General features: G+C 39.9%; 1 protein-coding gene across 1 annotated transcript; it reads right to left on the bottom strand.

Moving 5' to 3' along the window:
• Window positions 1–2,536: 2,536 nt before the first annotated feature.
• On the bottom strand, window positions 2,537–6,570 carry soul5 (heme-binding protein soul5). The gene is made up of 7 exons (XM_046306126.1): window positions 6,465–6,570; window positions 5,051–5,110; window positions 4,813–4,894; window positions 4,337–4,457; window positions 3,932–4,071; window positions 3,176–3,339; window positions 2,537–3,059 (listed from the first exon to the last, which is right to left on the bottom strand). Coding segments are annotated over exons 1-7 (648 nt in total). The 5' UTR covers window positions 6,467–6,570; the 3' UTR covers window positions 2,537–2,980.
• Window positions 6,571–12,777: the final 6,207 nt, after the last annotated feature.

Consider the following 12,777-nt stretch of genomic DNA (forward strand, 5'->3'; position numbering starts at 1 on the left):
GTCCTCTTTTTTGTTTTTTTGCGACAGTACTTGAAGAAACTTCAAAGTTCTTGAAATGTTCTGCATTGACTGACCTTCATGTGTTAAAGTAATAATGGACTGTCATTTTTCTTTGTTTATTTGAGCTGTTCTTGCCATAATATGGACTTGGTCTTTTACAAAATAGGGCTATCTTCTGTACACAACCCCTACCTTGTCACAACACAACAGATTGGATCAAACGCATTAAGAAGGAAAGAAATTCCACAGATGAACTTTTAATAAGGCATACCTGTTAATTGAAATGCATTCCAGGTGACTACCTCATGAAGCTGGTTGAGAGAATGCCAAGAGTGTGCAAAGCTGTCATCAAGGCAAAGGGTGGCTACTTTGAAGAATCTCAAATATAAAATATATTTTGATTTGTTTAACTCTTTTTTGGTCATGTAACGTGTACGCTGGGAGTCGGAAAGCATGTTCAGGGAGTGTATTTAAGAAATAAATTAACATAGAACAAAACAATCAACATGGGCAGCGTACAGACTTTCTTACGCCTATAGGATATAACTAACAGTACTCGTTAACACCCACTAAATGGCAATAAGTAAAAAGAATAGAGAAGAAAAATTTAAAGGGGAAACAACATTTTCTATGCAGTATATAGCCTCATTGTTATTTTATTGTGTTACTTTTTTAATTTACATTTTATTTTGTAAATATTTTCTTAACTCTATTTTCTTAAAACTAGATTGTTGGTTAAGGGCTTGTAAGTAAGCATTTTAACGGTAAGGTTGTATTTGGCGTGTGTGACAAATACAATTTGATTTGATACACTGAGTATAAAAAACATTAAGATCACCTGCTCTTTCCATGACAGACTGACCAGATAAAAGCTATGATCTCTTATTGATGTCACTTGTTAAATCCACTTCAGTCATTGCAGATGAAGGGGAGGAGAAGGGTTCAAGAACATACACACACACACACACACACACACACACACACACACACACACACACACCAGCCTTGTTGGAGCCGGTGATGTATTTATGTTATTATTTATGTATTTGAAGAGTCTCCGGGAGGCAGTGTAAGTGGCCTTGTCCATGAGACAATTGCATGTGTTGGTTTGTGTCAAGAACTGCCACGCTGCTGGGTTTTTCATGCTCAACTGTTTCCCGTGTGTATCAATAATGGACAAAGCATTGGAGTCAACATGGGCCAGCGTCCCTGTGGAACACTTTCGACACCTTGTAGAGTCCATGACCAGACAAATTGAGGATGTTCTGAGGGTAACCTTAATCACCCGCAATCTGCATTCAGAATGACTGCCAGGGTAGGGAAGATTGAATACTGAGACTACCTCAATCATCTAAACTGGAACAACCGCCTCAGTAATGTATGCAATAAATCCAATTACTAACAAATTGGATTAGTTTATAAAATGGTATGTTCTTTATCTTTGTGTAGCATAAAATGAATCAACCAAATCAATTTACATGCAAAAACAGATATTACATTAAAACAAATAATTCTGAAAATCTCCAATAGCTCATGCTGGGAAATATTATATATGGTTCTATGTAGAACCCTTCTTGCCTTCCAAAGAATCACCAAAGAACCCTTTCTTCCAAAAACAGTTCTTAGAATGTTTAAGATTCTAGGTTAAACCCTTTGACTTACAAAGAACCCTTGTCTTCCAAAAATGGTTATTCTGATCCAAGCAGTTCTTGGTAGAACCTCATCCCTCTGCAAAGAACCCTTTTGGAACTCTTTTTTTTCAAAGAGTGTACTTGTGATCTGTTTTCTTGCTACTCTGAAGTATTTGAGTATTTGAGCTTCCTTCTTAGAACATGCCCTCGTTCGTAGCGGCGGCACTGAATGGCGAAAGGTGTACAGTGTTCACTGTATACGACTTCACTGTGTTTTTGAAAAGAGTGACAAAGTCGCTCTGGATAGGAAGGTCTGCTAAATTACTCAAATGTCAAATGTAACATGTCATTTGTAATGTTCATTGTAATCTCTCATGGACAGACTATATAACATATATGGTATCTGACACATTTACCCAAGATTTTATGTTCATTATAATTGTCACACCCTGACCATAGTTTGCTTTGTATGTTTCTAGATTTTGTTTGGTCAGGGTGTGATCTGAGTGGGCATTCTATGTTACATGTCTAGTTTGTTTATTTCTATGTTTGGCCTGATATGGTTCTCAACCAGAGGCAGGTGTTAGTCATTGTCTCTGATTGGGAACCATATTTAGGTAGCCCTGTTTGGTGTTGGGTTTTGTGGGTGATTGTTCCTGTTTCTGTGTTTGCACCAGATAGGACTGGTTTAGGTTTTCTCACGTTTGTTGTTTTGTTAGTTTATTCGTGTATAGTTTCTTTATTAAAGAACATGAATAACCACCACGCTGCGTTTTGGTCCGCCTCTCCTTCACCTCCAGAAAAACGTTACAATAATCCTACTGTATTCACCACCAATCGAGTACGACCAAAGAGCTGGAGAGGATTTGTTTGGCATATTTTTAAGAGGAAACCAACTCAACACAGACATTATTCATATTTTAATGAGAAAAAGATCCAAATCATGTCCAACATTGAATGTTGTAGTTTGTGAAAAGTAACTTCCTTTTTGACAAATGAAACCAGTTATTTAGTACAAACATATCCCTGTCTACATTCACCCCACATCGTTAGAACCTCTATGTATAGAGTTTGAATCACGGGTCTCGGGGGTGCTAGTCACCTATCTAACAAACTGAACCCTGAATAAGTATGAGCAAATTCTAAGACATACAGTTTTTATACTATAGTATAGTATGTGGCATATTGATTTTGGATTATAGTGCCACCAGATCAGAGACACATGTCTTAGTTAATATCTTTGTTGCCCCCAAACCACATTTTCTCAGATGTTCTCAGTCTACCATGCACCTCCCATTGGTCCTCCTCAAAGTGTTTATGCGAGACTCAGCAGTAGTGGAGGAGGATGTTTAGGAGGAGGTAGGGCACACAGGCTCTCCCTCAACCATGTACCACACCTCGTTGTGCCTATTCAGGATCTTCATTGGGCTGTAGGACACATACACACACACAAAATATTAAAGTATGTTTGAAAAAGTATTTTGGTGGAATTGTGTTGGATGTTGGATATGAATATATTGAAGGATTTGTATCTGTGCTCTCACCTGTCATATCCCACAGCATAGTGGTAGTCTTTGTTGTAGGTGGCCTGGACTTTGTCTAGCTGCCTTTTCAGCAGCATAGAGTTTACACTGGATGTCAAAGTCATCATCCATCCACCGTAGCTCCTCACGTACACGTTCATGTCTGGTGTCTCTGTAAAATACACCTACATGGGGAAATCACAAAGACATCCACATTGTTAACCACGCTCTTTAAAAAAACATGACATACTTGACATGGGTTCAAATGGTATTGGTGTTTTTTCAAATACTTAAGCTTTGCTCAATTGAGCTTGCCTGACTCAATGGCACCATGGAATAGTCCCAAAAGTGCAATCCCCACCCACCTGGCACTCTAGAAAAGCTAAATCGAAGTATTTGAAAAATACTTCTTGAACCCAGGTCTGATAGACAATCATATTATGTCCAACTTAGATTCAGTTTTTCTAGAGTGCCAGGTGGGCGGGGTTTGCACTGTTGGGACTATTCCATTGGTGCCAATGAGCCAGGCAAGCTCAGCTTAAGTTTGAAAAACCACACACAATAAACCACACAAATATTACAGACCCCTGGATAACGATGTGGATGTCATTGTGTCAGGTTTACAGGGTTTTGACAGGTGTCAGCAATATGGTAATAGCTCCACTTTGCCCTCTGATAGGCAGAGTGGAAGTTTCACCATATTGCTTAAACCAATCAAATCCTCTCAGATCTTCACAAGTGCATAGGGCGTAGGGTCTATTTGTGATTTGGCTTTACCTTGTCATCAGTGGGTTGGGGATGAATCATCTGATAGTCAGACGGCAGGAGGAAGCTGATGGTGAAGACAGATGACGCCCACATCTTCTTATTCTCTTCAATTTTGACAGTCACCGGAGCTGTCATGTCAATGTTGACGCCTATAGAAAAAACGTGTGTAAGCACTTGTTACCAGGTAGACACACGAGCACGGAAACAGACTCATGCATGTGCATCCACAGGCACACACACACACACACACACACACACACACACACACACACACACACACACACACACACACACACACACACACACACACACACACACACACACACACACACACACACACACACACACACACACACACACACACACACACACACACACACACACACACACACACACACACACACACACACACACCAGCCCTGTTGGATCCGGTGATGTATTTGAAGAGTCTCCGGAAGGCAGTGTAAGTGGCCTTGTCCATGAAGTAGCTTTCCTCGTCTGTCGACACCCATTTCACCGAGTCATAGTGGCGCACCTGTAACACAGACACAAACCTTCACTCACGAGTCCTCTGCTGGAGAGTGTATTTGAGTTACAGATGTTGAGAACAGGATTAGGGTGATCTACAACCCTGCATAACTTGATCTACAACATGTTTCTAATTACCGAAACCCAATGCGATAACCAAAACGTGTGTGTGTGTGTGTGTGTGTGGGGGTGATAATGATGATCATCATGTTGTCAATTTGATATATGCAAATGCTATTGTTTTGTATCTGCCACCCTGACCAACAACGAAACATAAAAAAATCTGTCACAAAAAAGGTGGTGAAACAAACTCCTATGTTGTAGCCCCAATGTGCCATTAATTTGTGCTGCACAAGACTCACCTCATAATCGTCATTCTTGCACACCAGATCATACAGCAGACATTCCTTTGACTCGGTGCAGAAGCGAGACTCAGAGGAGTTCCTAAAGGGATCGGTGGAAAAGAAATCAATAAATGGACAACAGCATACGATTTAGCACGGAGACCGTTCATTCACTACACCAACAGAGTATTCATTCTGAAACGTGCGGTTAAGATGTGAGAGAAGTAATATCAGATGTGTGTTATAACATTCTTACCCAACTCTGGCTTCAGCAGTCAAGATGAGAAGCAAGCCAACCAACCCTACAAAATAAACCCTGAAGTACACACAAACAGTCAGTGTCATCACATTAAAAACCTAAAGTACACACAAACAGTCAGTGTCATCACATTAAAAACCTAAAGTACACACAAACAGTCAGTGTCATCACATTAAAAACCTAAAGTACACACAAACAGTCAGTGCCATCACATTAAAAACCTAAAGTACACACAAACAGTCAGTGCCATCACATCAAAAACCTAAAGTACACACAAACAGTCAGTGCCATCACATTAAAAACCTAAAGTACACACAAACAGTCAGTGCCATCACATCAAAAACCTAAAGTACACACAAACAGTCAGTGCCATCACATTAAAAACCTAAAGTACACACAAACAGTCAGTGCCATCACATCAAAAACCTAAAGTACACACAAACAGTCAGTGCCATCACATTAAAAACCTAAAGTACACACAAACAGTCAGTGCCATCACATCAAAAACCTAAAGTACACACAAACAGTCAGTGCCATCACATTAAAAACCTAAAGTACACACAAACAGTCAGTGCCATCACATCAAAAACCTAAAGTACACACAAACAGTCAGTGCCATCACATTAAAAACCTAAAGTACACACAAACAGTCAGTGCCATCACATTAAAAACCTAAAGTACACACAAACAGTCAGTGCCATCACATCAAAAACCTAAAGTACACACAAACAGTCAGTGCCATCACATTAAAAACCTAAAGTACACACAAACAGTCAGTGCCATCACATTAAAAACCTAAAGTACACACAAACAGTCAGTGCCATCACATAGACACAATGTAATACTCTTTGACACTCTTCACACATGGTGCTGCTACTCTGTTCATTATCTATCCTGATTGCCTAGTCACTTTTACCCCTACCTACCTGTACATATTACCTCAACAACATTCTACCCCTGCACAATGCCTCGGTACCGGTACTCCTTATATTTAGCCTCGTTATTGTTATTTTACTGTGTTACTATTTCCTTTTGTATTATTGCAAATGACTTTTCGTTTTGAACTCTGCATGGTTGGGAAAGGGCTCGGATGTAAGCATTTCACTGTAAAGTCTACTACACATGTTGTATTCAGCGCATGTGACAAACACATTTGATTTGAAAACCTAAAGTACACAAAACAGTGTGTCATCACATGAAAAACCTGAAGTACACACAAACAGTCAATCATATAACAAATATGTTATACAGACATAACTGACTAAGATTGCAATGTTGTAATACTTGAAAAGACAGTAAACTGTGTTATTACACATTTCTATTTCTAGAAAAATCTTGCTTTAATTACTTAACACCATAACAACTCAAACAAACCTCGTCAATGCAATAATAAACTATCATTTCTACTTACATTGTGCTGAATGTGTGTCTTTTAGATCAGCTCAGTTCAGATGCATCCACTGGCCTGAGGGAAATGCTCGCAGAGAAACTATTTATACCAACTGAGGGATATTTGCATCGCCCCCCCCCAAAACACACCCACTTCACCACAGAATGTACAATGGACTTCACGTGCGGAAGAGAAGAAAAGGTGTTTTATAAATAAGTGTGTGCCAAGTTAGATAACGTGAGAAGATCGATCTTGATCTGTCTTTGAAAAGCAAGTATAGGATTATTGAGAAAGAGGCTGTGACTAGATCCGTCACGTGTAGCAGACTATTATATATTTCTGTTTCGTAATTAAAGCCTTTGCTGCTTCGCAATAACAGCCTGGCTGTCACGTTTAGACTAAAGAAATAGCACTTGCATGTAGTTTGTTCACTGAGCACTGCTGGGTCGACATTACCAATCACTAGTGGACAATGGAGTAGCCCTGTTTATAACTGGTGCTAACATGGACCCTTTGTAATCCACGTTAATTATGATATTAAGTTGTTATAATGTAGAGTGAAATTAAAATGAAAAAAATCAGATGCACATTGGGCAAACTTTTTCCAATTCATATCAAACCATATTCCCCACCTATAAAAGCAGATAAGACAGCACTTGGATGACCTAAAGAGCTCAGCTTTGACCCCACGAGTAACCAAGAAAACAGAACTCTGGGGTGTATCTCAGTAGTCTGGAAGGGCTTAATTTAAAAAAAAAATGTTTAGCAGACACTCTTATCCAGGAGCATTTACAGGGGCACAGATTTTTCTGCCGAGTCGGCTCGGGCATTTGAACCAGCAACCTTTCAGTTACTTGCCCAACGCTCCCTACCACATGCCTACCTCCTCTTCACACGGGCCCTTCACCCGAAGAGACAAAGGATAGGTGGTGAATACAAATCGGCGCTCCTCACTTTGAATCTGATCTCTACTGTCCCTGTTCTTTTACATCAGTGTAGGAAAGGAGACAAGGAAACAAGAAAAGGAAGCCACGGAATACCAAAGATGGATGCAGTCATGGAATGAACCCTGCCCTAGATTTAGAAAGTCAAAAAGTCCATTTCAGTTGAAATGACCTTTAACAAACCTCTGACGTCCCCTGTGATGTCAGCTGGTCACCACCTCAGGGGCTCAACGGGTGACAGTCTTCACTTGGGGACTTCAGCCTCAGATGAAGAAAAACTCAAAAGAACTCATATGATCCCCTCTCTTATGTCCGTTCTATGTGGGGAAGTATGTGCTTTAGGTCAAATTCTTAGCCGACACGTTGCTTTAGCCTGATTCGATCAGGACCATGGAACTGTACGTCGTGGACATTTCCATGGCATCATGGAACAAATGTTGTCACACTGACTGCAGAGCTGATTGTTGTTGTATTTGTTGTTGTTGTTGCTGCTGTTCAAAAACTTTACATTTGTAGGTAAAATGAGCTTGTGAGAGTGATTGAACAAAACCTCAGAGGTGTGTTTGTTTCTCTCTGAGCATGAGACGCCCTGTTCCAACACAAAGCACGAGAGTACAGTTCATTTACACTCGTAGAAAAAAGGGTTCCAAAAGGGTTCTTTGCAGAGGGATAGGGTTCTGCCAAGAACTGTTTTTATCTGATGAACCCTTTTTGGAAGACTAAAGTGATTTGTAAGGCAAAGAGTTCTACGTAGAACCTTTTTCATCCGAAAAAAAAAAAAGTTTTCGGGAAGAAAGGGTTCTTTGATGATTGTTCGAAGGCAAGAAAGGTTCTTCAAAGAACCCTCATTAATCTGAATAATCTTTTGTATAGATTTTCTTCCCTTTCTTTGAAATAGTGCCCGAGTGTTTACATCAGCGTATAGACGTTAACATCAGGAGTTTGAGTAATATGATACGTTTAAAAAGATAGGTGTGAGAAGGTTTTCAACTGTACCTTCAATATATGGGAATATTTGTGCATGTTTCTGGTATTAATCATTTTACATACAGTATACTGACATACCGTAGTTGATATCTTTGCCATTATTTTGTGTGATTTTAACAATGAGCAGAAAGTAGGAGAATATAAGTGAGCATGAGTGAACTAGCAGTGTATTGTGTGGGTACAGAGCGAGTTACAAATGGCAGAAAAACATAAGACTGATTTAATTTAATCTTTGGTACATAAACAAATTTGAGTAAACGCCTTTGAGTGTGGACTATATTATTATGCATACTGGATGGACTGGTTACCTTATGCTACGCTCCAACATGTATACCCTGGGAAAGAATGTATAGCCCCAGGCGATGCTGTTTGTTCATTGATTGTTCGGGGCGGCTTACAGAAAGCCTACAATTATAGTGACTTTGTATTTGATTTTGAATAACCCAGTAAAAGGGAATTTCTTATTTTTTCATAATTATTTGGGTAACACATTACCTTTAGCTATACAGAATATCTCACCATCATGCATTTTCATCTCCTCCTATGTTTTGTTGGAAAAACGTGTTACTATCGATGTTCCTGAACAGATTTCACTTAGTTTCCTAAATGAAGCACTGGGTAGCTGCAGGAACAGGTTTGGAGAGCCCATGACATACAGAGTTTGGGCAGAATATCACCTGAATATGCTCCTCAAACAGCATACTCCTCCACATTTTCTTTCATCACAACCGTATTCTAAAATTGATTAAATAGTTGTTAGCTCTCATCAATCTACACATAATACCCCACAATGACAAATTAAAAACAGGGTTTAGAAATGTTTTCAAACTTGTAAAATAATGTATTACAAAAATATTACATTTACATAAGTTTTCAGACCCTTTACTCAGTACTTTATTGAAGGACCTTTGGCAGCAATTACAGCCTCAAGTCTTCTTGGGTATGACGCTACAAGCTTGGCACACCTGTATTTGGGGAGTTTCTCCCATTCTTCTCTGCAGATCCTCTCAAGCTCTGTCAGGTTTGATGGGGAGCATTGCTGCACAGCTATTTTCAGGTCTCTCCAGAGATGTTAGATCGGGTTCAAGTCCAGGCTCTGCCTGGGCCACTCAAGGACATTCAGAGACTTGACCTGAAGCCACTTTTGTGTAGTCGTGGCTGTGTGCTTAGGGTCGTTGTCCTGTTGGAAGGTGAACCTTCACCCCAGTCTGAGGTCCTGAGCGCTCTGGAGCAGGTATTCATCAAGCATCTCTATTTACTTTGCTCCGTTCATCTTTTCCTCGATCCTGACTAGTCTCCCAGTCCCTGCTGCTGAAAAACATCCCCACAGCATGATGCTGCCACCACCATGCTCCACCGTAGGGATGGTGCCAGGATTCCTCCAGATGTGACGCTTGGCATTCAGGCCAAATAGTTCAATCTTATATAAGTGTGTGTTTGTGGCAAATGTGTTCCTGTATGTACGTGTTATGTGCGTGTGTGTGTGTGTGTGTTGGAGTGTCAGTATGTGTGAATGTGTGGGTAAAGTCCATTGTGTGTGCATAGAGTCAAAAAGAGTTAGTGCAAAAAGGGTCAATGTAGATAGTTTGGGTATCTATTTGTCTTATGGCTTGGGGTAGAAGCTGTTCAGGAGCCTTTTGGTCCAAGACAGCATATGTCCGTGTCTAGACTTGACTGTTCATGCAGCTTTAGTATTCTGATCATGGAGTTTGGATCAAGGAATTCTGAATGGGTCATGCATCTACACCTACATTTAAATGTGTCTACTGTGTTCACAGTGTGTCCGGATTCCCTTTTCCCGTGCCATATTCAAATTCCAGTATCCATTTTACAAACAGGGAAATGTGCAAAATATGATAACGCAAAAACTGATGCCCGTAGCTAACCTCTGTAGCTAGCCAGCAATCTAGCAAGTAAAGGAATTGCAAACAGGTTAGAATAACTCTAGTAAAACTCTGTTTTAAAAAATCTAAATATGAACTAGCTGGCCAGCATTTGAGGCCAGTAAACACATTCCTCACACGCTAGGAGCATATTTCCTCCAGTTAAAACTGAAAAGGTGCATCGGTCCCAAAACAAACGTTTTCTGGAGACTTGTGGGGGGAGTGCTGATGACGTTGCCCACTGTATGCGCTTTCGGTTAGCCTGATTGCATCCAGAATGGAGAAATCCAAACTTGAAGCATCCCTGATCCCCCCCCCCTCCTGAAGCGGTCAGCCGGGTCTGAACACAATCAAACCCCTTTTGTGCATTTAAACCTGTCTTTTTCAATGCGATCTTCGTATTCTGATAGCAGAAGTCGCATGTAAGCGTCAAGTGTATGACCTTGGGTGGCTGGAGTCTTCAGTCATTTTCTTTTACCAGTTTTATGCAAACATTTGGTGGCAAAGAAATAAAAGAACTGGTAAAATAACCTGTGGTATTTTGTTGGCTAAAGCAATGTTTTATTAGTTAGCTAGGGTTTGAAGTAGGTGTATCTAACTCGTTTTCGTATTTGTTCAATGCTTCAATTGATTTCATGAACTATATTGGATATATGCTGTAGGTTCGAATCAACCTAAGATGATGAACCCTGAAGATGGGACAAAAGGCATGAAAAAGTGGCCCAGATGAAGCCAACTGTTCTCAAACCCTACAGTGCCCCATTCTTCCAAGATCTCACTGAGCTCACTGAATTTGAATGAAGGTAAGTACACACACACACACACACACACACACGGCACCAGCTTGATATGTCATTTTCCCCCTGTCTTTCTACTCAGAGTAACAGTCCCAGTGCTCTCTGTCTCCCCTTTGCGTCTTTCTTTTTCTATGCTTGTCCTAGGGGTGAGTAGAGCTGACAAAATCCGAACTGAGGAGGATTGTTACGGAGCCCCATGAGGAATACCTGAATCTGCACTGACTCCTCTCTCCTGGATGCTCTCCTGGCCAAACTGTCCCGTTGTGTTTCACCACCTCTGAACCCCCTTAAGCAACTAGTTGCCCCTGATCACAGATCTAAGATTGTACTCAATCTCAATTTGAACTCTTATCTCTTTGTCACTCTCTCCCCCCCACACACCACACACAGGCACACATTATAGTTTTTATGTTTGTGTTATAGTTACACTCTTCCTTGGTTACATACAGTATGTGTTAACTGTTGTTACTTCTATTGTCATATATGGTTGTTAATTTGTTATTAATGTTGGTACCAATTTGAATAAATGTAATGTTTTTCTTACATTTAGATTTCAGTGTGAATTTCACTGTACATTTCCAGCATTAGGGCAATTAAATTGTCACCCATCAGACTATTGTCAATTTAGTCGTGTCTATAGGCTACATCTATTATTACAGAGCAAACTCAGAAGTGTGAAAGTAACTCGCTGTTATGTTAATTTGAACACTTTTGCAGTTAAAACGGTGTTTCTGTAACCTACACAGAGTAGGAAAAAAAGAACACTGGCTGTGTCAAATTCACAATACACTGCAGTGAATTAATAGGCATTTAACTCTATTCTGGAGTAAAATATAAAATGCACTCACTCTACTGTGGTGATAATCACACAATTTCACTTTACAGTGGAGTAAAATTCAAAAGGCACTCACACATCTGAGCTATCTTTGTTGCAGGTGCATGGAAACAGTTGAATAACATGAGAAAAACATGAGAAACCCGCACACTGCTCAAAAGCTTAATAAAGAGCAGTGATACTAGCAAGAGCAGTGTGCAGGTTTCTTTTTTAAATCCACTTTACAGTGGAGTGAAATGTAATGAAATGGTGTATGGTTTAAAGTCACATTTTCATGTTTCCCAGGGTGCCTTTTCTTTTTGAGTGAATTGTAGAGTTACCACCCACGACTGTATTTGTTACTGACACAGACATGGTTGTTGAAGTATTTCCTTTTAAAGGCCTGTGGCTTTCACCAAGGGAGTTCCTAGGTGAATGTTATCATTAAAATGATCTGACAAAATACATACATCATAAGACCTTATTTTTATGGCCTAGTTTTACCCTAACTCAGTGGTGTTAGGGAATTCCTGGTTTACCGGCCACATCAGGCCCGCAAGTCACTTTATTCTGCTTTGCAAAGTGATGTGTAATTCCTATTGGAATCCAGACAGAGTTAGGATATCCAACAGCTGGAAATATTATTCATCCGCAACCCGCATTCAAAAATAAACTTTTTCAAATCATCCTTCATGCAAGTAAGACGTTTCAATTTAATAACACATTGTTAAGAGCAGGTTCTATGGTTTCTAAAACACGTACATTTGCCAAACAACTTAAAATTAAGGCATGGGCTCTATTTTCAAAATATAACTTTTTTTTACAGTATCCCTGCTGTACATTTACAGGGATGCTGTAATGTATTACAGTAAGGAAAACAGTACTGTGAAATATATTACAGCATCTCTG

Source organism: Oncorhynchus gorbuscha, linkage group LG16 (assembly GCF_021184085.1).
Source record: "Oncorhynchus gorbuscha isolate QuinsamMale2020 ecotype Even-year linkage group LG16, OgorEven_v1.0, whole genome shotgun sequence".
Classification (NCBI taxonomy): domain Eukaryota; kingdom Metazoa; phylum Chordata; class Actinopteri; order Salmoniformes; family Salmonidae; genus Oncorhynchus; species Oncorhynchus gorbuscha.

Coding starts and splice junctions, on each gene's coding strand:
- soul5 (XM_046306126.1), bottom strand. Junction 4,458..4,812: donor GCAAGAATGACGATTATGAG/GTGAGTCTTGTG, acceptor TCTGTGTTACAG/GTGCGCCACTATGACTCGGT. Junction 3,060..3,175: donor TATGCTGTGGGATATGACAG/GTGAGAGCACAG, acceptor TGTGTCCTACAG/CCCAATGAAGATCCTGAATA.